Source organism: Salvia splendens, chromosome 11, assembly GCF_004379255.2.
Source record: "Salvia splendens isolate huo1 chromosome 11, SspV2, whole genome shotgun sequence".
NCBI lineage: Eukaryota > Viridiplantae > Streptophyta > Magnoliopsida > Lamiales > Lamiaceae > Salvia > Salvia splendens.
The window spans coordinates 13420475-13446064 of NC_056042.1; the positions used below are offsets into that span (position 1 = coordinate 13420475).

Sequence of the window (25590 nt, forward strand, 5' to 3'; positions counted from 1 at the left end):
CGAGTTCGCCCAGCTTTTCTGCTCGGCTTACTTCGTTGTTTCTCAAGACGAGATCTCCCACTTGAAATTGCAGCTTCTTCACCCTTTGGTTGTAATACCGGGCTACTTGCTCCTTGTACTTGGCTGCTTTTATGCAGGCCAATTCTCTTCTTTCTTCGGCAAGATCTAGTTCGGTTCTCAGTCCGTCACCATTCATTTCTGAGGAGAAATTGAGTTCGGGGACTGGGTATGCCGACCTAAACCGGAATCACGGCTTCAGTGCCGTACACCATCGAGTTCGGCTCCGGTGTGACTTCGGTCATTTCGCCTGCCTCTGACTCCGGCTGCTGTGATTGCTATGCTTGATGGTGCCGAACTGATTGCTCGGCACTTTTAAGCGCAATCTGCGAACACACTTGCTCTTTTTCGATCACCTCGGATGACCGCTATCCCTCCTTTGGTGGGGAAGGTGTTCGGCGAGGAAGCCTCTGATCGCTATGATCGGGCTTCTTTTTGTCTTCTCTAGATGAGCTGTCTAAAGACCGTTTTCGACGGTCTGCCTCATCGGCACGAGAAAACTTGTCCGCAATGTCCCACATCTCTTGAGCTGTTTGCGGACTGCATTCCACGAGCTTTCTGTAGAGAGCTCCGGGCAGGATTCCATTTTGGAATGCCGAAAAGACAAGTAGATCGTTGAGATCATCTACTTGTAGGCATTCCTTGTGGAATCTCGTCATGAAGTCGCTGATCTTTTCGTCGCGACCTTGACGTATAGAAAGCAGCTGAGCCGAAGTGATCCGGGCTTCCGCTTTCTGAAAGAACCTCCTGTGGAAAGCATCCATTAGATCTCGGTAAGATCTAATGCCGCCTTGGGGGAGGCTATCGAACCACCTTCTCGCGTTCCCGATAAGCAGCTCGGGGAACAGCTTGCACATATGGACCTCATTGAGACCCTGGTTCGCCATATTATATTGATAGCGTCCTAAGAAGTCATGAGGATCCACTAGCCCGTCATAAGTCATTGACGGTGTCCGGTAGTTCCGCGGCAAAGGAGTTCGGGTGATATCGTCCGAGAACGGAGTCTTTAATGCTCCGTACATGGCGAGCCCGACATCTCTTCGGTACGGAGGAGAGGGAGTTCTCCTGTGGTTCCGGTACCGAGGAGGAACAGGAACATGTCGGGGTTGAGGATTCTTTCTCCTGGAAGACACGTCACTACTGCGGTAGCGACTTTCATGTCTGGATGAGGAAGGAGAATCCACCGTTTTCGTCTTCGGCTCTTGGCTCTTTTGCAGGAAGGCTAAGAACTCATCCTGCTTCTCAGCCAAGAACAGCTTGACAGCCTCATTGAAATCAGGCTGCTGGGAAGACTCGGTGTGTGGACCTTTTGAGCGGCTTGTTCCTTCATTGTGAAAACTGGAAGTAGATGTCTCCCGAGGCTGTTTTCCGGACCTGCGGGCTGGACTAGCTTCCTCATGGTTTTCACGAACGGTATTACGGGTAGTGTGTGATCTGGTATGCATTTTTTTCGGGGTGGAAAAAGGGTCAAAAATTTGCTTTATCACAAATTTGGTTCTCTGCTTCCCACAGACGGCGCCAGTGATGGATCCGCAAATTTCTGATGTTAGTAAATGCTGGTAGAGAATACAGATCACGACACAGAGAATTTACGTGGTTCGATTTACTGAGGTAAATCTACGTCCACGGGAAGAAAAGAGGGCAGAGTTGTATTGCTTGATCTGTTTTCTACAGCTTACAACACAGACTTGCTATATGATGTTTTATCTCTAGAGAGCTTAACCTTTTTCTACCAGATCTAAGTTCTATTTATACATTGAACTAAGATCGTGGCTTGCATCACCACTAATGATGGTTGTGGATGTCGTGGAGGTCATGGAGGTCCTGCATGTAGCGTAGGTCATGGCCTACGATCGTGGCCTGAGTTGACACCACGTGGTAGTGGGTGTGTTGGAAGTTGTGGAAATCCTGTATGGGTCCACTAACTCCTTGTTCGGTCGAATACTGAGACCGAACTGCTTTGGTTGCCGATCTGAGAGTAGAGCTTGATGCCGACCTGAGAGCAGAGCTTGATTGGTTGGCTTTTACCGAGCTGTAGGCTGAGGCCGAACTCTTACTGAGACCGAACTGCTTTGGTTGCCGATCTGAGAGTAGAGCTTGATGCCGACCTGAGAGCAGAGCTTGATTGGTTGGCTTTTACCGAGCTGTAGGCTGAGGCCGAACTCTTTGGTAATGCCGAACTCATACTCTTCCTTGGGCTTTGGGCCGAACTCATACTCTTCCTTGGGCTGATGGGCCGTCATTGCTGTTGGGCTTGTTTAGTACGCACCCCATCAACATGCAATTTGATGTAGATTCGATTGTTACCTCTTGATTCATCATAGGATTGACGTTGCTAGCTGCACCACCTGGAGATCCTTGATTTATCGACCACGAATCTTTCATACTATTCACACGTCCTTGATTATTCATCTGTGTGGGCGGATCTTGAAGAATCAAATAAAAGTGATATGAGATCTAGGGAAAAACCAACACAAACCCGAGATTGTCTTGATCTAATCCTATGAATTAGGATAGAACAAGAACAAAAACCAAAACCTTAATCTCCCACGTGCTAGGGCATGAAAACCGAGGCAAGAGAGAGCGAGAAGCCGGCGACGGCGGCTAGGGTTTAGGAGGGAGTGAGTTGTGTGGTGTTGTGCATGCTAGGGTTTCCCATCTCTTCACTATTTATAAGCTTGGACTTATTGGGCTAGGATGGGGATCCTTGGAAAGAAATAGATGTTGGGCTCACCCATTAGATAAATATCTAATTAAAAGATAAATATCTAATTAAATCAAATGACCCATGATTTAATATATTATCAATAGAATATTATTTTGTTCCACTAAAGAATAATATTGCACTCCCATCTAAATCACCAAATTACAAATAACTTGGGTCCATTTTATTTTATAATATTTCCCGCTTTTAAGATTATCTTAATCCTTCAATTTAATTCTTTTGTCTGCTACGTGACTTGAATTAAATTAATTCTCCAAAGAGTTTTCTAGTTTGAAACTTTATTTATTATTCGTGGAAATAAATTCCAACCGCGCAGTTTTCTGAATAATAAATTCCTTTTTTAAACACCTCTTGGAGATTTAATCATACCATACTGGGCACACGAATTCTATGAAATAATATTCCAATACCTTCTTGTTATTCAATTACTACCACCCAAGATATCATGTTTGAGTTACGTGCAAACTCTCCCATATTGATAAGTCAAAGTGGCGTCTGATTAAATAAACAATATTGATATTAATTTCATAGACTAGAAATACTAAAATTTCTGAAATGTATTCTTTCAGTAGATAGCAATAAAGAATACACTTCGTATTAGATCATTTCAATGCTTTACCACCCCGGTGTTACTAATCTCATCTTAGGTAAGAAAGAATTATCACAAACACCGCAACCATACCAATAGGTAGCCAAATCCTATCTAGGTTGTGAATACATTTTTCTTCTTACTAGATCTGGCCAAGTCCCCTACTGGAAAACTCATGAGGAGATTCATCGAATTTCCCTACTTGATCTTCTTAGTAAGAAGCCTTAGACTTATTTATTATATTTTCAATAAATAAACCATTATATTATATTATTTATTCTCATTATTAGATAAACAAGTGGACGTGGCGTTTGTCGTATACATGCACAAGCTGACTGTACAAAGGCATGTACGCTTGTCTTTTAGTATACAAACCCCAACAAGATAGACATATAACACCTGATGGGGATATTGGCAAGAATTGATTGAAACTTTAGCATGGGCTCATGAACGCACACCTTTGGCGAATTTGATTCGATGGAGAGATAAACCCGTGGCGCTTTCTATTGTGCAAGCAAGATTGGTTGGATTAGCCCATTTTTCTGTAGGTTATATATTCACTTATCCAATAAAAGCCCGGTGTCATTGTGTTAATAAAAAATGGCTCGGCGGGATGTTAACAAATTGGTCCACTACAGAAACGAGACTTCATAAGTTCAGGTACTTGAGAATGTAACAAAAAAAAGGGAAGACTCGACCGTCTTCCGAAAAGAGCTCTGAGACGGTGCACAAGGAAGCATCAATTTTCATTGTTTGACACAAGCGAAGAAGTTAAATATAGTTCATTTCACAGAATATATGAAAGTTAGAAACATTTGTACATATCTCAGCAAATGGCCAAGACAAATAGTTGTTCTTGAATAAAAGATAAGCTTTCAAATTACACCAGCCACGACTAATTCGCCAAGTATTCAGCAAGAAAGGTTAGAAACCACCACTGTAGCTTCATCTCCACAGCTAATTCTCGAAGACAAATTTTATCTTCCTTATAATGAGTAATGTGATGGTTTTCACAGCGGAGGTTTTTCAATTTTGGTAAAACACAATTAAAATATATTTAGTTTGATTGGAAAATTTATATCTAAATGTGTTTTTATCAGATTGTAAACTAGAAATATGTTCCTAAGCATATAATCACATATTATACTGAATATATGCAATTAAATACAACTTACCGTAAGAACTCAAGAGTTGAATTCTATCACATTCTTCAATTGATCTCAACCACGAATCTTCTGATTTGTTTTCTTTAACTCGAATTTAACCTTTGTGTGGACAAAGCTCGTCAAATCCTCAAAAGCTGGAGAAGAATTGAAGGCAGAAATCTCTAGGTTGAATAACCCTAGAAATCGTTATTTTTCAATCTCTCTGTAATCCGTCTTCTCCTCTTATCCCTTTTATATTAAGTTATTATTTTGGGACAAATTATAGATTAGTGGAGGATTGAGTTGGGCTATAGTTCAGGTTTCGCTAATTAAATTTAAACTAATTTAATTTAAGATCAAACTTGAAATATTATTATCATCCACTATGGTGGCGTTCGGTTGTCATGACTAATATTATGAGACTATCCATCTAGGATTAAGTTGTGGGATTATTTTAATTGGAGGGGGAGGCTATGACTAATTATCATGAGACTATCCACCTAGGATTAAGTTGTAGGGTTCAATCTTATGAACCAAACATGATACATATTTAATCATGGGATTTAATCTTGGCCTCCTATAAATATAATATTGACTGCCCGTCCAAACCGAAATTACGAGTATTTTGGGACTTCCTCTTTAATTAAATCATTCCCTTTTTAGTGAATGATCTCGTCCACTAAAAACTTGTCACAACCGCCTTTACTAAGGATAGTGAAGACGGGGAAAATGTGACGAGGGGAGGGACTAAGGAGCGGAGAAGAAAAGGGGGACGCAATGAAAGACAACAATAAAGGACGAGATTGAATATGAAAACCCAATTAACTTCAAAAGGAAATATTTTGGTCTATCGAGTAGTTAAACAACGGATTAATATCTCAAGGTAAATAATGTCATACCGTAGTGTGGGAAAAAATGAAAGACTTTAACAAGAATGATTCGAAACACGGCAGCGGAAAAACAAGTATCAAAGGAGAGTCATAGGATGACGCCCATGTATGAAGACACGACTCATTCTGGAATTCCTGAAGCTCACTCAACATCCATCGCAACATCCCGCTCAACCTGCACATAGGGAAAACACATGCAGGGCTGAGTACTTGTTGTACTCAATGGGCTCATGCCGAAAACATTTTATAACATTTATGTCATCCAAACCAGTGAACTCGAGTTTTATATGTAGTTAAGAAATATCATCGAGAACACAAAAACATTTTCATAGTCTGGCCAGACAAAACAATCTCCCCACTTTCTCATCAATCAATCACATCCTCTTACCATAGTGCGACGAAAGTGTGGCCACACTATTCGCCCACGAGACCGGCCGACTAGCAAGGACGGCTCACGATCCACTATATGTACACAGCCTACTCAGACCCGAATTCGTTTATCATAGCCCTATAGCCTAATGGAGCGAACTCACAAACTAGGCATCAAGCACAATCTCAACATAGTCTTATAGCCTAACTGAGCAAGCTCAAACGAACTAGGCATCAGGCAACAATCTCAACATCAAAACAATCATGGCATGACATAACACTTTAAACCACCCTTATAGCTCCACAATCATATTTCGAAACATAAAAGAATTTTAGTAAAAGAAAGCCCACCCCGTTCGTTTAAAGCCTTAATTCAAATGGCCCAAACATAGAGTCACCTATTGATTTAATGTACTCCGGCCCAAAAACTAGATTAACTCCAATCATCTCCTTCACTAAAACAATAGGCCCATATCTATAAATTAATTCACATGGCCCAAACATTTAAATAAAAAAAAGGGCCCAAAACTTGAACTCATTCTCACCTTACGTGAAATCCATGGATTTTGAAGTTTTCCAAATTATTTTCCTTCTTCTTCTCTTCCACCTCTCTTTCCGTTTCCCTCTCTTCTAACTTAACATTTAGAGGAACAAATCTCCAAATTTGAGCAGCAACTTTCTTTTCTCCCTCGCTTCTTCTCTCTGGCAAAACTCGGCATTGCCGCTGCCACCGTTCTTCGCCACGCGAGCTGCTGTCCGCCGATGCGAGCTGCTGCATCAAGCACTGTCGTCTCCTCTTCACTCTGTGACTGCCGAAGTCCAGCCGCCGCTGCTCCAGATCGAGACAGCCGCTGTCCGCCGTGCAGCCGTCGTCGCAACCGTGAACTCTCCATCTTTTCCCGTTTCAATTGCACAGCGTCGTCATGCTTCCTCCACCGCCGTCGTGGGCTGCGCAGTCCGCTCGCCGCTGTTGTTGTTGGTTGTGAGGCTGCTTATCGGAGTAGGAGTCGTCGCCGTCCGAATCCATCAGCGCCTCCGTCTCTGTCATCTCCTCTCCTAGCTCTGCACCGCGCCATCCAGTCGCTGTCGTCTCCGGTGTGAGACCGTCGGCGTCGTCTCCACTTCATCACTTCGCAGCTCCTCCGTCTGTCCAATCACGCCGCTGCTGCTCCACCCGAAATCACGCCGCCGCGAGACTCCATCGCTGATCCGAAAAGGAACGCAGAGCAACTCCCTTTCTTCCCCTCTTTTCGAAACTGAATGGAAGATGTGGGGTCGTGGAGTTGTGGGCAGATTTATGTAAATTGAGGAGTTGTATTCTGTTGGGATTTGGCTTATTTGTTCCAATTTCCAAGGCATGGCTAATAACCGATTGTTGAGGAGAGGGTTCGACGGTTTTCACGTCAACACAAGTAGGGCTAGAAATATATTAGTACGTGACTTGGGCTCAAACAAATTGAATTGTTCAGTCAGTTAATAATTTTATATTTATTAAATTAATTGATTGAACCAAATTTATTTGTAAATAATCTTATTTTTAGTCTTATGTACCAAACATCTTATTAAGATGATACAAGATAACCAAATACCAAAATGGAATTCAATACTAATCTAATTCTATACAAAGTCCATCTCAACTTATTCTATATTGTATCTTAGTATTATTTTGTCTATCAAACCAAACACACACGTAGATTATTATGACTGAAAATTTTCTAGTTCGAATATACCGAAATTATTAAGTTTCTAGTGGCTACCAGTTTTCAGTGGTCAAAACCAGCTGCGGCGAATCACTGCTATTCAGACGGCGGAGCCAATGTCTATCTCAGCTCTCAACTCTTACCTCCCAAAGCCATGCCCGCCGCCGCGCCCCTGTTCCCGACCTCCGCGAGCCACCTCTACCAAACTCTTCTCCCAACCCCCAACCCTCGCTACCCTCTCAGACCCCCACGTTCTCCGCCTAGCAGAGACTCTCGAGGACTCTATCGCCTCCTCCTCCTCCTCCCCTCCTCCGCCGCTCCAGAAGCTCAGGGACATCTCCTCCCAATCCCTCCTCACTACGCCCTGGCCTTCTAGAAAAGACGAGCCCTTTAGGTTCACCGACACTTCCTTCATCAGGAATTCCCAAATTCATCCCGTAACCCTAGCGCCTACGCAGAATTTGGACGCGCTAAGCGGTTTCGCCGATTCGATTTCCCCTAATATTGCAATAATCGACGGCTATTTGGTGGAATCGTTGTCGAATTTATCCGAATTGCCCGATGGGGTGTTTGTTGGGAGGCTGTCGGATCTTAATTCGAAGGGGTTGATGGAGAAGGTGTCGAAATACGTCTCCAATTTTCAAGGGGACTTGTTTTGGTCTCTCAATGGTGTGGGTGCTCCTGATGTGGTTCTTGTGTATGTGCCTGAGGGCTGCAAGGTTGAGAAACCGTTGCATTTGAGATTCTTTTCGATGAATAGGAGCTATAAGGGCTCGAAATCTCTGCCAATTTCGAACCCGAGAGTGCTGGTTTTGGTTGAGAAAGGTGGGGATATTGGTATAGTCGAGGAGTATGTTGGTGGAGATGGGGATGACAGGTGTTATTGGACGAATTCAGTTATGGAGGTCGTTGTTAGCGACGGGGCTAAGGTCTGCCACTCGTACATCCAAACACAGTCATTAGGTGCTGCACATGTTAAGTGGACTTCAGTTTGCCAGGTAGGTAGTTTTTGCATCTACTTCTTGAGCTTTATCTTACTTGATTGCGAATTGCTGTACATTTTGTTACTTCCAATGCTTTGTTTGTTCGCATTCTCATGTGGAAACTGCCGAATGGCCTCCTTCTGAGTGATACTGATTAGGAAGAAAATGAATGAATCAGAAATGGTAGAAGATGTTATTACTTGAATTCTATCTCTAGCAGCAAGTGAATAGTGTAGAACTGTAGATGTAAATCATGTTAATTTCATTGCATGATAAAGAGGGGGAACATTATCTTATTTTAGAAATTAGCATGCCTACACTAGGATTTCGAATTTCTTAGCCACTCTTAGTCTCCAATCATTCAATTTACCTAAATTTCCAGTGTTGTGAAAATCGCGCTTGGGGCGGTCAGGGCGCGGCTGTAGTCGCCCCAGCCACCCTGGGCCAAACGATATTCATGGGGCGAGACTGGGGCGGGTTGGGGCGGCTGAAGCGCAAGCGGGGCGATGGTGGGGCGTCGGCTGTTTCATGCTTAGAATTCCGGCGTATTTAATAAAGAGGGAAGAAGGGATGAGTAAGATGAAGGGATCACTCATATTTTAACGTTACAATTTAAGCACAGCTTTTTAAGTGTCTTAAGTAATCAATTAGTGGCAGTGCTGCAACTTTTTAAGTCTACTAAATAAATAAAATAAGTCATCTCTCTGTTTCTCTCTTGAAGAAAGCATTTACTACACTCTTCCTTATAGGTGCCTACTGGTAATATTATATATTTATTTATAGTACTATGCTTCTAGGAAATTTCGAACATGTATTTCTCTCTTAGTTAGAGCATCCGTAATGCGTCTCTTATCCGTCTCGGTCACGTCTCGGTGAGCGGCTCGTCCTGGAGGGACGGCTGGCGAGACAGCTCGCCACGCTCCAGCGCCACGAGGTGAGCTCCGGTTCGTCAGTGACGCCCACTCGCCGGCCCGCGAGTGGGCGTCGTTTTTATCCGAAAGATGTTTTTTTTGTTTATTTTTTAAAAATTCAGGAAAAATTAAATTTTTTTTAAAAATCTGAAAAAATATACTAGCCGTTTATAGCCGTTTTTTGCAAATTTTTAATTTTTTTAAGCCCACAATCACTTCAATAAATATCAAATCATTCCCACAAATTAATCCACTATAAAAAAAATCTCTATTCTCACTCAAACACTCTACATTCTTCATCTCAAAACATTATTCTTCTCCCAAATTTAATTCATTCATGGATCCGTTTGAACAAATGTGTCGAATAAAAAAATCAAACACCCTGAATTTTCAAGTATCGTTGGAATCCACATACTAAAAGTTCGTCGGAGCTCTCTCCCAAATTCGAAATAAAATCTTTCACCTCCCCAAGTCTATCGCTGCGAATTTTTGTTGCCTTGAGCTTTAATCCCACGGAATAAGACGTCGCAACTGATGATATCTTCTTATGCTTCTTTGAGTTTTGAGATTTTGAATTTAGAGAGGGTGAGCGGAAGATTTTAAATTATGCATTTTTTATTTTTTTTAGGATTTTATTAATGTGGTTTTTTATTTTTTTAGAATTTTAAGTTGTAATTTTATTTTATTTAATGAAGTGTGTTTTTATTAATTGAATTTGTTGGAAATAAAAATAAAAAATGAAATTGAATGAATAGTTAAGGGATGAGATGGTTAAGAGATTGTTAAGAGATGGAGGGTTGCAGGTGTTGTCTCTTAGTTAAGAGATGGGGTGAAAAGTACAGTAGGACCCATGAATAGTTAAGAGATGAGACGGTTAAGAGACGGATAAGAGACAGCGTTGCGGATGGCCTTAAGGCCTAAAGACACATACTGTTACACTATACACTTATACTACTAAGAAATTTATACAAAAAATCAGTTGCATGCACTACAAATTAGTATAAGAAACAGCAAATACCTATATAACTATATATTAAAAATAATGCAGTGGTACTAATTCTATTTTTTAAGTATCGGTCGCCCCGATTCGTGGGTCTCTCGCCCCGTCGCTCCGTTGCCCCGCGCCCCAGATTTTATAGAATCGCCCCAGAGCGCCCCACGCCCCTAACAACACTGCCCTTTTCTCGAAAAGAAAATAATAGAATCCCTTATTTTGTCAAAATAGTTGAAAAGGGAAGAAAATCTTAGTATCTGATTCCTCTTTTTAGTTATTGATGATGGTGATAATTTTTGTATGCATAGGACAGATGCTTGTTATCTTGAAGATAGAACCTTTCAAGATTTTCTTTTGTTTCCACTACAAATTTGCTAGGCAAGCATACTCAGGGAATTACTCATAATATTTTTCTTACTTCTTAGACTAATGTTGTGGGCAGTTGAGGACAGACAATTGACAAATGACGCACTGTTAACTTTAACAGCTATCATATAAGTGTCATTTCCTCAAGATTTGTATGCTACACTGTTCACTTTTTAGAAGTTTGGAAATTTTTATGCAAACGTAAGTGTGTCACTGTGTCTAAATACAAATTAATGAAATTATATAATAGCTTCAAGTATGGACTTGGGAGTTGGGAAATCACTGAAATTATTTTCTATTGCAGTTTCAAAAGTTTGCCATTTGAAATCATTCTTCATTTTATAAGCTGCCACATATCATCCATTCCTCATATAGGGTATGAAGTTGCTTATCCTGCATGTATCATTGATGATAGGCCTGGGCTATCCTGCTTAAGATTTGTTAGTGAACTTCCAATTACTAAACTCTTAAATCATTAATTAGTCCTATTATATCGTGTTGATTAATATTACCCAATGAACGAAAGCAAAAAGACAAAAGTATAAAAGAAGAAGATAAGCCTAAGGAAATCTTTCAACTGATGACTTCTAGAGATTAGCAGGATAATACAGTAAAATGGAAGAGAATTTCTTTCAATGGCTTATCAGCATGCTAAATAAGTGATGCAAGGATTAGTGACTTTGTATTTTCCTGTAAAAACATCTTGGTTAAAATTTCTTAGTTATGCATGGAAATTAAATGAAATGTTTTATCCATCTTTTTAGTTTGGCATCCTTTGGAGGTGGAATAAAATAAAAATATTTTTATACTAAACTCATATGCCAAGATTATGTAAATGAACATTCTCTTGTGCTTCTTGGAATTTGGTGAAAAGAGGTGACAGAGAACTATCACAAATCATTTACTTAATAGTGTTTCTAAAATGTAAAATCGAATGCTCCCTCCATCGTGGCCTAAGTAAGACCATTTCCTTTTTAGTCGCAACCTAAGTGAGACGTTTCCTTTTTTGGCAATAATTAACTCACTTTCTCTCTCTTACTTTATCCTCTTATCTCCCATACTTTATCCTCTCTTTCTATTTCTTACTCTTTCCTCTCTCCTGCTTTACTATTTACAATTTCATTCACTAAACACCACTACCTAAATTCGTGTGCCAAAATAGAAACTTCTCACTTAGGCTGGGATGGAGGGATTGTGAAATTTTCAAGAATAATGTTTATAATCAGCAGAAGTGTACCTTGTGTAGTCACAACAAGAAATGTGTGTTTTGTACATAAGTTGCTTTAAGAAGCTTTTACGATGCCCATGTACTGGTATATCATACATGCTGCCAGCCTTAGTCATTGCCTGTTAAAAATTCCCAACTAGAGCATTTTTGTCATCTTGAAGTAGATATTTAATCAAGTAATAATTATTGTTATGCAGCTAGTAGAGTTGCTTGATATAGTCATCCATAACTGTTCAGTTGCTCCTTTCTGGTTGGGTTCACTTTTCAAGCTTGGTGAATGCAGGGATCTAAAAGTGTCTATGAGCTAATTGAAGTCAGCACTGGTGGAAGACTGAGCCGGCACAATGTCCATGTGCAGCAAGAAGGGCCAGATACTGTAACAGAATTATCATCATTTCACTTGTCAATCGATGATCAGCTGCAAGACTTGCATAGTAAGCTTGTCTTGGACCATCCACGAGGTTTCTCACGGCAACTTCACAAGGTTATTGTAGCACATTCGCTAGGACAGGCTGTTTTTGATGGAAATGTTCAAGTCAACAGGTATTGGAGTTTCCTCTCGATCCTTTAAGTTACTAGCACATCATCATGACAGCCCCCCTAAAATAATCAAGCATATCATTAAATCAGTTCCTTAATTGAGGTGATGCGATGATGATTTATAATAGTATTATGTTAAACGCTTTTAATGTTGACTTATTGTGATTTCTGGTGCACATGGAGAAGAAAACAATTCATGGAATTTTGTTTCCTGATAAACTTAATCAATTTTCCATAAAAATTCTACTTTCGGTCCTGGTATGATAAATTAAATTTTAGTCGTGAGAATACATTTTGCACGAACAGGAGGCTGCAATTTTAGCAATTTTGTTAGTGCAACCAATGTTTTTGATTGCGCAAATTGCTTACAATCTCTGCGCTAACAATTACCGGTGCTTAATTATGCTGGAAACCTCTGTTTGAAGTAGTACGGATTTTATATCAATGTTTCATGCCTCAACAGTCTCAACTTATTGTGTATTTCAGATGATCTTCATTACAATTTCCATAAATATTAATTTGTGTAATTTCCCAACAGAGAAGCCCAGCAGACAGATGCAGGACAACTGTCGAGGAGCCTCCTTTTGGAGCCTCGAGCAACTGTGAATGTGAAACCGAACCTCCAAATCATAGCGGATGACGTTAAATGCTCCCACGGAGCTGCAATCAGTGATTTGGAAGAAGACCAGCTCTTCTACTTCCAAGCACGTGGGATTGACAAATCTGCTGCAAGAAAAGCTCTGATTTTTTCATTCGCAGCTGAGGTTATAGAACAATTCCCTGATGCTACTCTCCAAAAGGAGGTTGAAAATCTTATTACAACATTGCTTACTCCTGCACTTCCGTCAAGGTAAGACTCGATCCATTGCATAACTTCTATGAAGGGTTTACTTCTCTCCATACCGTCTCGTCTGGATATGAAAGCCATATCAAAGTGATATTCAACAATTCTTCATCCAGTTAGTGGTTCAGCACAAGCTGCAAAAACTGGATCAGATAGATTATGGCAGGATTGTCTGAGGAAAATTTAACATATTCATACACTTGCCTCCATTCAGACTAAATTATAGATTTGTGTTTTTCTGTTTTTCCTTGTACTTCAAAACAAATAAACAGTATATAGGATTAATGAAAATAATGAATGTTGGTACTTTGGTTTGTGTATAGATAGGCAGGGAAGCTACTCTCTTTTTACCAACTTGAAGAACATCTCCATTTGTATCTATAAGAAGATAGAATAAATAAATAAATTCAGTTTCTCAGCATTTTATCTATACCTTATTTAATGTGTAAACATTCAACTTTTCACTTGGTCTTAATTTGAATTTGTTTATATTTCCCTTTTCACTAAAATGTTGTTTAGGGAGCATATTTCTCTTCTAGTATACTTTTGTGATATGTCCAAAACGTGAAGTGTGAATGAGTTGTGGACTCGCTTTGAATTTTAATTTATTTTTATTAAATAAGATATGCCTTTTTTTTTGAAAAATATCAATTAACGTTTTAAACTATCGACAGTTTGTAAAAAATGTTTTTCAATAGCTTAAAACATCAATACAAGCTATAGTATAAACTATTGACGATTTATCAAAAAAATAATAATTAATAATATTGGGAGTCATTGTTTGCCTTTACATGGAACACCGTCGTAATATATCAAGAGTCTGTCCAACAATCAAATTGGATTTGTTTTATAATTTAATCAAATTTTGTTGTATGTTAGTAAATTATTTATAAATTTTAACAATTAAATAAATTCAACTAAAATTTGTTAAATTATGGAGTGTAGTTTACTGTCAATTTTAACGGAGTTGTTAATTATGGCCCAAGTCCCAATGCTTACTATTTTGGGTTAGAAGCTAATATAATTAATATGTAAAATAGAAAAAAATGGTTAAAAATAAATAAATATTTTGAACTTTAGTCTAAAAATGACATTGGCAGGATCATATTTGTTTATAATAAAAGACGGCTTAGTTTCATATTTATCCCAGTAAATTAATGATATCACCTTTAATCAAGATGAGTCTGTTTTATAGTGTATTTACTTTTGCTAAAAAAGAGTTAAATACGTCGAGCTCCATTGGAATGAACCAACACATAATTATATTTTCTGTTTCAGTTCTGTTTTATTTAGTTTTTTTGTATTTTGTAGCTTTTATATTAGTTTGCGTATCAAAAAAGTTACAAATTTTCTTGTATTAATTTATGATCATTCTAATAATTTTATTAGTATCAAATCTTATTTCAGCTCCTTATACTTGTAACTTTTATATCATTATATCTTTATACAATTATTTTTAATTAAGTCCATGAATTTTTGTCTAATATCCTCAAACCCCATTTTCACGTACCTAGTCAATCCCTTAATGAGTCTGTTAAATAAAAAATATACAAAAAAATTTGTATATATAGAAATTCAAGGTCTCTATCTAAATTAAATTTTGTATAGTTATATTTGTTGCAAAAAGTTGTTGACAATGGAGAAAAAAATGGCGGAGAAAACTACCGAGAAACCACCATGAATTGAGAAAACCGCTCGAAGAAGAAAGATAGGGAAAAGAGAGAAAAAAGGAGAAATATCGACTACATTTTTGGTAAATTTGTAACTATTCTTAACTACAAACTAGAATGAGGAGCCTTATATATAAGCTAGGTAAAAGAAAAAAAAATCAACTAATCAACCTAACTAATTACATCTATTTTCAATTTTAACAAAAGTGGTGATAATTATCAAAGAGTAAAAAAAAATGGGAGATATTGACTCCCAATATTACCAAACTTTTTTAAAATTTGTTTTTTTTTGTGAACTTTAATAATTGTTTAATTTTTCCGACCAGCAACAATATCCGACAATTTATTTTGTTTTTACATCACAAAATATATGGTTTTCATTGAAAAATGATAGTGATGTGATTACAAAGTTTCTAGAAGCTAGATATGGTCATCCTGGTCATCCATTTCATTTTAATGTTGTAGGATTTTGTTGCTAGCGGGAAAAAAATTATACAACTATTAAAGTGTGTGATATTATATGTCAAATTCAATGTTTGCTAGTGGAAAAAAAATTAAACAACTACTGCTATTAAAGTTTGTGGTATTATATGTCTAAGTTCAAAGTAAATGGAAAAAAAAGTTTTAAAAAGTTTCGTGATATTAGATGCTAATATTCCAATATAAAGGAGACAATACTACATATAAGATTATCTTCATTTTGCTACAAGTGAAACTTTCTTTTGGCACGAAATTTAAGAAAATGATATTTAAAAATTTAGTCAAAAGAAACTAAATATACATAGGAAAGAGTAAAGTAGAGATGTAAAGATAGAATAAAGTAATAGAAAAAAAATTCTACTTTGTCCTAAAAATGGAAATTACCTGTTTAGGTGGGACGTTCCAAAAAGATATAGGAGTTGTTTATGGTTATTGAACCTGCAAAATTATTTTTTTTACTACTATTATTAGTGTTTTTAACTGACTAGGAGTAATATATTTTAGATGAAAATTTGCAAAATAATGCTTTTAAACAATATACGTAACAAATTATTTACATAAGGAAATAAGATTTGGGAAAGGATTTAATTCCGAAAGCTAAACCCTAGTTTAAATATAACTAAACCACTATAAAAAAAAGACGATAATCCACCAATTCCTTTAGCTGTAGAATTGCCGCCGCCGCCACCGCCACCGCCACCGCCACCACCGCCTCCGCCACACCAAAGAACCTCCAACCGGAGCAGGCTTGCACGCCGGCGTCCTCAATTTCAATAGCAAGAGATTAAATTTGAATCCAGGTATATTATAGTTTTGCGATTTTATGAGGAGGGATAAATTATATTGACCAAATCGCACGCCACCATCTATATTTATTTCTGCTCAAGTTTTTATGTGGTTTATTATAGCAGTTTTAATGATTTGTTTTGCCTTTATTTAATATACTATTAAGTTTATTTGACAAATTCTCTATTTTATGTAGTAGTACTACATTATTAATAGTAATACATACGTTCTAGTCGTAGTGGTTAGTTTTAACTTTTTAAGTGTTTCAATTTCGAGATTTGTATGAAGAAGGTGATCAATCTTTGAATGCTTATTTGGTAATTTTTATAATTTTATTAAGAAATACTATGTTATTTTACAAGTTTTAGATGATGATATAGTCGATTATATTAAAGAAATGAATACATTAATGTAATATAAATTAATTAATATAATTTTCCTTTATAATTGGAATGTATGATTTTAAAATTAAATATTTTAAATATGCTTTTCCCTTAGTCTCTCTTTTTTGAGTGGTATGATATTTGAGGTGGAGTTGTTGAATAAAGTAAAGTAAGAAAAAAATAGTTAAATATTTTAATTAAAAGAGATAAAGGAAGGTTATATTCCAGAAATAAAAATTGATAATCTTGATTAGGGCAAACATGAAAAGTAAGGTGATAATTTTGTATGAAATGGAAGGAATACTTTTTTATTGTCTTAAAAATTAATCATTTAAAATATACTATTTGAATTTTTGAGAACTGTGTTTGATTATCTTATGAAAAAGTTTGAGCTACAGATACTAAGAATGATGAACATCAAATATTCTAATTTGACATGAGTTGTCTATATATAAAACTGAATGCTGACTTATTTTGTTATTTTTGCATGTTATTGGCAATGGGTTAGGTTAGTCTCAAGATTCTATTGAACTTGGTTGTTTATTTGTTTTGAATGACATTTTATTTGTAATAACTTATGGTGTATGTTTGCATAAGCTTAAGTCAGGTTGTTTATGCTTATTTTATTAATTATGGCTTCTGGGGGACGAATGCAACATAAAAAAAATGTTCCGTTACTAGACGAACTAAATACTCCGTACGTCTCAAAATAGACATATTGTGTATGGTTTAATATGAAAATAGTAAAGTAAGAGATAGAGAAAATAATAAGAAATAAGTGGTATCAAATGGATTATAGGATTCACATTATTAATAGTATTTAAATATTTAAAACTTTTCATATTTAGTATATCACCATTAAAAAAATAATTGGATAATACATACTCTTGATCAATTATAATGACGGTGAACTGATTATTCTAGAAAAATGGACTTAGAAATTGTGCTTGAAAATAATAAAAATATGAGTAAAGGTCATTTGTGGTCCTAAACATATTATAATTTTATGTTCCGATTTAGTTCATTTTGGACGGAGCTGTAAAATATTGAGGGTCAATGCCAATTAAACATGTTTTTACTAAATTAACACATTCTTAAAATATTTAATTTATCAAAAAATAAAAAATATTATTCACCAAGCCAGGCTTCTTTACTAGGCTGGAGTACTGGATTGGGGTGAGTCGAGGTTCCTCAGAAGCAGCTGTTTGACGGTGTTGATCAGCTCCTCCGTCAAATTCTTCGAAGGCACTAGATTCTTGAAATTCCGACAGAAATTCATGTGCCGATTTAGTGCTTCTTCTACGACATTGTTATATTGGGAGCAAAGAAGCGCTAAATCGGCCCATGAATTTCTACCGGAATTTCAAGAATCTGGTGCCGCCGAAGAATCCTACGGAGGAGCTGATATATGTCGTCAAACAGCTGCTTCTGAGAGCATCCCCATCGCTGCTCGATGGGGCGGACGGCGCCCGTGCCGACGGCACGACAAACTCCTGTCCGCCACAGTGCTCACGCTGACGGTATGGCACTGCTTGATAATAAGAGCACGTCCGTGCAGCTGAGCAGGTCGACGTGACAACCTCCTATTGGCCAACGGCAATGCCGTTGGCTTTTTCTATTATTTTTTTTAAAATTTTTAATCAAAAAATCATTTTTAAATAATAAAAAAAAATTCCCACTTCCCAATAAATTATATCCGTTTTCTCCCCACTATTACTTTATTTTTCATTATTTTTCTCCAAAATTCACATTTTTCATCTATAAATACCTTCATTTCCACACATAAAATTTCACATCACACTATACAATTATCATCTAAATTCTCTAATCAATTCTCAATCTTTCACTCTTACAAAAAAAATGTTCGGCTCTGGCGATCACTCCTTCGACTCCCGCGGATGAAACCACAAATGGTTCAACCCAACACCATTCCCTCATCCGGATACGGAATTCATGGCCCCTCCTCAAACCTAAGGTTCTCAAATTCCGGGTGGCTATCGGCCTTATCTGGTGGACGAGCAAGATGCCACCGATGGGCGATACGAGTGGACAACCGAACAAGGATCAGGAGGGATCGGCGGCTCCCAAACTCCGGAGGACAACCCAGCACTCCTCGTCCTCGTCCTCGTAGTGTTCCTACTCATAGTCGTGGCGGTGACGTTCACGTCCGCACCGTGTACACTCCGCCGGAGATGGAGAAGATGTTCACAGCCTATTTCAAAATATCCGAAGATCCGGAAACCGGCACGAACCAAACCTGGGAGAGGTTTTGGTGGCGCGTCTCTCGCCGGTACAATGCCAACCAACGTGAGGGAACCATCGAGCGCAACGAGAGTATGGTGCGCAATGCATCTTCAGAGCCAATGAGGAAATCCAAAAGTTCAAGGGGTATTATCTCCAGGAACAGCGGTCGGCGGGGAGCGGCATGAGCGAGGCCGACATCATCATGGCCACCATGTCGACCTAACATTCCATGCATTACAAACAATTCAAGCACCTCGGTGCTTGGCAGCAGGTGCGTAGAAATCCGAAGTATAGGGGAGGTTTATCATCATTCTCCAGCAAACGGTCGAGGTCGTTATCCCTATCCGATGGCGGCTCCGATGAGGTGGCTAGCCAGCTTGACGGAGCTAATTTGGGTAGCCCTGACGCCGGCACGCGCAGTTCCCAACGCCGGCCGCAAGGAAGGAAGAAGGCCATGGCCAACTGCCGTCGCGCCGATACTCCATCCGTCCCCGCTCCCGCTCCCGTTATGGACGCTTTTGGCTCAACTCAATTTGGTCGATAGATCTCGGATGACTCCCGAGCAACTTGATTCACATTTGGCAATAATAAGGGGTCTCCGAAAAATATTAGGGATAGGGCCAGAGGACTAGTCTTCCACGGGGTATTTTTAATTATGTAATTTTTATTTTTTAGGATTTTAATATTTAAGAATTTAATTATGTAATTTTTAATTTTTAGGATTTTAATGATGTACTTTTTTTTTATTTTTTTTTTGTAATTTGTAATAATATTCCAGGTATTTTTAATGCATTTTAATATTGTGGAAATGTTTTTATTTAAATTGAATAATAGAATGGTAGGGCCCTTGAGCATGTCCTTGCGGAAGAACATGAATGTGGGTGTTGTGCTCTTGGGTAAGAGCAGGGGGTAAAAAATTAATAAAAGTGGGTCCGGGCCCATTTCCGTGCTCTTGCCTAAGAGTATGGATGGGGATGATCTGATGAGCCTCGACTCGCCACAGTCGAGCCCGGTGAAGAAGCATGGCTTGGTGAATGATATATTTTATTTTTTGATAAATTAAATATTTTAAGAAGGGGTTGATTCATTCAATACATGTTAAATTGGCGCTGACCATTAACAATTGATGACTCTGTCCAAAATGGCCTAAATTCGGTCTGTTTTCATTTGTTCAGGATGTAATAATTCAAAAGATAACGTTATGAATCAAAATCATAAAAATATACTCCCTCAGTCCGGCTAAGATAACACCTTTCTTAATCGGAATGGAATTTAAGGAATTGTTGGTAATGTGTTTAATTAGAGAGAGAAAAAGTGGGTGTAAGTATTAAATGGAGAGAAAAAGAGAGTTGAATATTTAATTGAGAAGAGAAAAAGGGGTAGAGTGTACTAATTAGAAAGAGACGGTTCTAAAAATAGAAATGTATCATTTTATTTGGGATAAACATTAAAAAGAATGAGTGTCATCTTAAGTGGGACAGAGGGAGTACGTCAAGAAGCTCTGAACATGGTCACATATTCATACCATAGCCATCAATTGTTGGCGAATGAGCATATCACGGTTGTGTCGAGCAAGTAGAAGGTTAAGGTAATCAACAATCAAACACTATGACAAGTTATATAAGTTTTTTAGTAATATACAGAGTACTAATTATTTTATTCTTTTTATGTTTCGACACAGTGCATCTGGAGCTAACATTATTGAAAAGAAAAGTAGAAGTCTTACCTATATCATGCATTTTTTTTTCTTTTTTACTAATATATATGTATTTATAATATTGTCTGGTTATACCTAATGTAGTTCCGATATAATGTTTCTATCATTGTAGAAAAGTGGATTTTGGCCTCCTTAGGGCTTAAATAGTGAAATTGGAAGCATTATTTTATAAAAAAGATAGTTGCCGACGAATCTATTGAGCTTTTAATACATGTCATGGATGACAGAGTTTTTGAAGATCAATGGATCAAATTTCTTATTAATTGGAGAACACCGGATACAAAGCTAAAATTTTTGCATCTCCATATAATCATCATTTTATTTAAGCTATGAACTCACTTTATTTCTGTACCTGATATTATTAGAATACAACTAAGAGAAAAAAAAAACTTGAGCTAAAAAGGTAATGAATCAAAGAATATGATAAAAGTCATTTGTGCAAGTTAAAGCCAAATCGACAATATTTCTTTCTTACATATTTAATTTATAATTATTTTTTACAATATATTAGTAACCTAACAATGTACATAGGAACAAGGACGATGCTCAAATTGTGTTCAACTATTTAGTTTATGTTTTGTTTCTTCGAATGGAAACCCAAGTGATGCTATCTCAAGTAAAATTGTATGTGTCATTCAAAGTAACAAAATACGAACGAAACAGTTGAACACGAGTTGGATATCGTCCTTGTTCCTTTGTCTATGAATATAGATATTGTTAGATTACTAATGTATTGTAAAAACAATAATAAAATTAAATATAGTATATATAATAAAGAAAATACTACCAATTTGGCTTTCACTTGCGCAGGTGACGTTTTTACTATTTTTTTATTTTTGATTCACTACTTTTTTCGGCTCAAATTTTAGTTTCTCATACTTGTACTCTAATAGCAAATAAAAAAATAACTGAATTCATAGCTTAAATGAAACGATTATTTTATGGAGATATTAAATATACCTTGGCATCTTTTGTTCTCCAATAAACAAAAGTTTGATTTATTGATATTCAAAATTTCTATTATCCATGTCATGTATAAAATGCTAAATAGGTACGTCGGCCTAATATTTTGTTTTTAAATAATGCTTCCAATTTCTCCATTCAAGCATGATGGAGGCCAAAACCCACTTCTCGGCAATGATTGGACATCGATTCGTAACTAAATTACACAAAGCCAACCAATATTAAAATTATGTACTTATAATTGAAAAACATGTAGTCATTAATATAGGTAGAATTAGTCCAAAAGGATAAAAAAGGCATGATAAATTATACTCCCCTCCGTCAACAAAAAATACACTAGTTTTACCTTTTTTGGGGTGTCCACCAAAATTAGACTAAGTCTAGAAATGGAAACTTTTCAACCAATACTAACACTCATTCCACTATCTTTTCCCCCTCATTTGTTTTACTTTACTAATTATACATTAAAACCAAGGTCGTTTATAATCTTGTCTATTTTTCATGGACGGAGGGAGTATGACCTTAGCTTTGTTAAAATGTTATTACCTTTCCAACATCGAGCATCTCAACTTTTTTCCCTCCTTGGCATAGCGTGCCAATTATTAACATCTATCGGATAATAGTTGCCATTTCTTGCGATCAAACCTAAGAAATGACAAAGCTTACTTTTCTCTCCACTTATAGGTTGACCAAACTCCTTATATTCAACAGATATGGAGTAAGTTTGAAGGACGACCCATAAGCCTCTACATTCCTTTTCAATAATGTTAGCTCGAAATACACTCCCTTGGAATATAAAAAGAATAATATGATTAGTCTATTATTAAAAAGCTTATGGTATATAACTTATCATTTGTTTGAACATTACCTTATCATCTTCTTGTTCGACACCAACACTTTGCATCCTATTTCGCCAACAAATTCAAATCTAATTCCATTTTACAGAATAACCATCCTTATCTATTGAACATGAGCATGTCCTATCCAATATTATTTTTTTTTATCTTTATTAGTTGTCAACCTTTGTCTAGTCAATCCGTTAAATAAAAAATATACAAATTTTTTTTGTATACATTGAAATTCAAGGTCTCTATCTGAATTAAATTTTGTATAGTTATATTTGTTGCAAAAAGGTTGTTGAAAATGGAGAAAAAAAGGGCGGAGAAAACTACCGAGAAACCACCATGAATTGAGAAAAACCGCTCGAAGAAGAAAGATAGGGAAAGGAGAGAAAAAAGGAGAAATATCGACTACATTTTTGGTAAATTTGTAACTATTTTTGAATTGCAAATTACAATGAGGAGCCTTATATATAGGCTTCGGTAAAAGAAAAAAAATTAACCAATCAACCTAACTAATTACATTTATTTTCAATTTCAACAAAAGTGGTGATACTTATCAAAGATAATAAAGAAATGGGATATTGACCCTTATTATTACGAAACTTTTTTAAAATTTGTTTTTCTCGCGAACTTTAATAATTGTTTAATTTTTCCATCGGCAACAAAATCTGGCAATTTATTTTGTTATTACATCATCACATAATATATGGTTTTCATTGAAAAATTATAGTAACTGTTGGTTTCTGGGGATTACAAGAGATATAACCGGGCGTAATACAACCCAAAAGAAAGAATACAAAAGGAGAACCTGAACTTAAAATTACAACGGAAAATCGAAACAACTAAACCGTGAATTAGCCGAGTCGAGGAGGCCTCTTCCCGCAAGACGAGATACGCCCCGGTAGTGCTATCGGTTTGGCATGTCGTCCCCAAAGGTAAAACGACTACGTCTCTGGTGAAGCAGCACCGCAATCAACAGAGCTCCGGCGAACTGGATGGAGGAGAGGGCAGAGCTTTCGACAGAAAAAACAATGCAGAGAGAGGGAGAGAGCTTATGAATGCAGAGAATGCTTGTTTGTTTGTAGTAATGCAGTGGTATGGCTAGCCTATTTATAGGCCAAGCCACCATGCAGGGTCAACCAAGCCATTGAAGGCTCATCATGGCAGATTTGTAACCGTCGTCGGTTACAAGCGTGTGGCAGGAGTGTGCCTTTCGCGTGTGGAGCGTGTGGATTTCTTATGTGGCAGCCGTGACTGTGTCTCGCTTGACCATGTGTCAAGCCACTTGGACTGCTAACTCGGCGGTGGTCTAAAAAGATTAGTTTGGGCCAAGCACCAAGCCCAAAGACCACCCAAAGACCAATTCCCAAGATCCAAGTCCAAGTCCAAGTCCAAGTCCAAGATCAAGATCAAGATCAAGATCAAAATCAAGATCAAGATCGGGATCGGGATCGGGCCAGGGCACGGGCTCAGGCAGGCCGGCGGCGGCGGCGGCGCGCGTGTTGGCTCTTTCACCCATCTTGATCCACTATAATTATTAAGTAAGATAAAGTCACTTAATTTAAACACATTAAAATATGCGTTAATCCTCCAATGTTGGATAATTAACACTAGTTAATTATTTCCTAAGCTCCAACTTCAAGCTTTAATTAAAAGCTAATTATGCCCAACTTTAATCCACTATTTCTCACTCACCGGAAATCGGATTTGAGAAAGTGAATATACTACATTTATCTACGTAAAATGTAGATCGACGCTATGTCATTTAATTTCACAAAATTAAATGTTTCGTCACATTTATTATTTGGTCAAAATCCATTGACCGGGCATATTTAATCCATGATTTTTTACAATCCCCCACATGAGTGGAAATAGCCGAATGCATATGCATGCAGACACAAGCTCAACCCTCGAGAGGTAAGCATAAGGATAGGTAGTTGGCTTTGAACCTTCCATAGTCGACACCATCGAATACATAGGCGGCTTAGTAGCGCGATGCTTTGAACTAATCCCCCACGGCGTGCACCGAGACAATGGTGTTAACGCTTAAACACCTCAACCTCATCCGTTCTCACGTTTTGTGCCCGTTGCGGTCTTGGACCCCACTTTGGATTCTTAAGTGCGTTTTATGAAGCGACCACACTTCACACTTACATAGGTGATTCTTAGTCAAGTACCTTGCCGTACTTGGTCTCTTTGAGAAGTCCATCTCTTTGAGATATTTAAGAACCATTAAAAGTCATAGACTTAGCTTGTACCACTAGGCAAGTTCTCCAACACTCTATTGCTCTCTAGGGAATAGATATAGTTGAGTGTTTCTCATGAACTCTCATAGCTTAGTTGTCCCTTTGAACCAAGTTCTTGGGATCTCCAGTCATCATGGTTGGGTTACCACTATGATAATTCTTTAGTTTGTGGATTTCAAACCCATTCCCTATAGCAACTTATTCATTTGATCACAGTTTAACCCTTTGGTTAGCGGGTCCGCTAGATTATCTATTGACTTCACATAGTCAATTGTAATCACCCCTGTTGTGATCAAATGTCTCACGGTGTTATGTCGTCGACGTATATGTCGAGACTTACCATTATAGAAACCATTGTTTGCCCTTCCAATAGCCGCTTGGCTATCGCAGTGGATCAGCACTGGTGGCACTGGCTTAGACCAACATGGAATATCTTCAAGGAAGTTCTTAAGCCACTCGGCTTCCTCACCAGCCTTATCTAAGGCAATGAACTCCGATTCCATTGTTGATCGGGCTATACATGTCTGTTTTGTAGATTTCCACGATACAGCACCACCCCCAATTGTAAATACGTATCCACTTGTTGAAAGTGAGTTTCTATTATCAAATATCCAGTTCGCATCACAGTATCCTTCAAGTACCGGGGGGTATCTCGAGAAGTGTAGCCCATGATTTTGAGTATGTTTTAAATATCTCAAAACCCTCACAAGAGCTCTCCAATGCTCTTTGCTAGGATTGCTCATGTAACGACTCAACTTGTTCACGGCACAAGCAATGTCAGGTCGAGTGCAATTAGTCAAGTACATAATGCACCCGATGACCCGTGCATACTCTTCTTGTGCAACAGGCTCGCCTTTGTTTTTGCTCAAGTGAACGTCGAGTTCAATTGGAGTCTTAACTGGCGCGCCATCATAGGCC

The 25590-nt window shown here is 37.7% G+C and overlaps 1 protein-coding gene across 1 annotated transcript; it reads left to right on the forward strand.

Moving 5' to 3' along the window:
* Positions 1-7499: 7499 nt before the first annotated feature.
* On the forward strand, positions 7500-13762 carry LOC121753760 (protein ABCI7, chloroplastic-like). Its single transcript, XM_042149010.1, has 3 exons — positions 7500-8473; positions 12241-12500; positions 13036-13762. Exons 1-3 carry the CDS (start codon positions 7592-7594, stop codon positions 13349-13351), a joined length of 1458 nt encoding a protein of 485 aa, XP_042004944.1. The 5' UTR covers positions 7500-7591; the 3' UTR covers positions 13352-13762.
* Positions 13763-25590: the final 11828 nt, after the last annotated feature.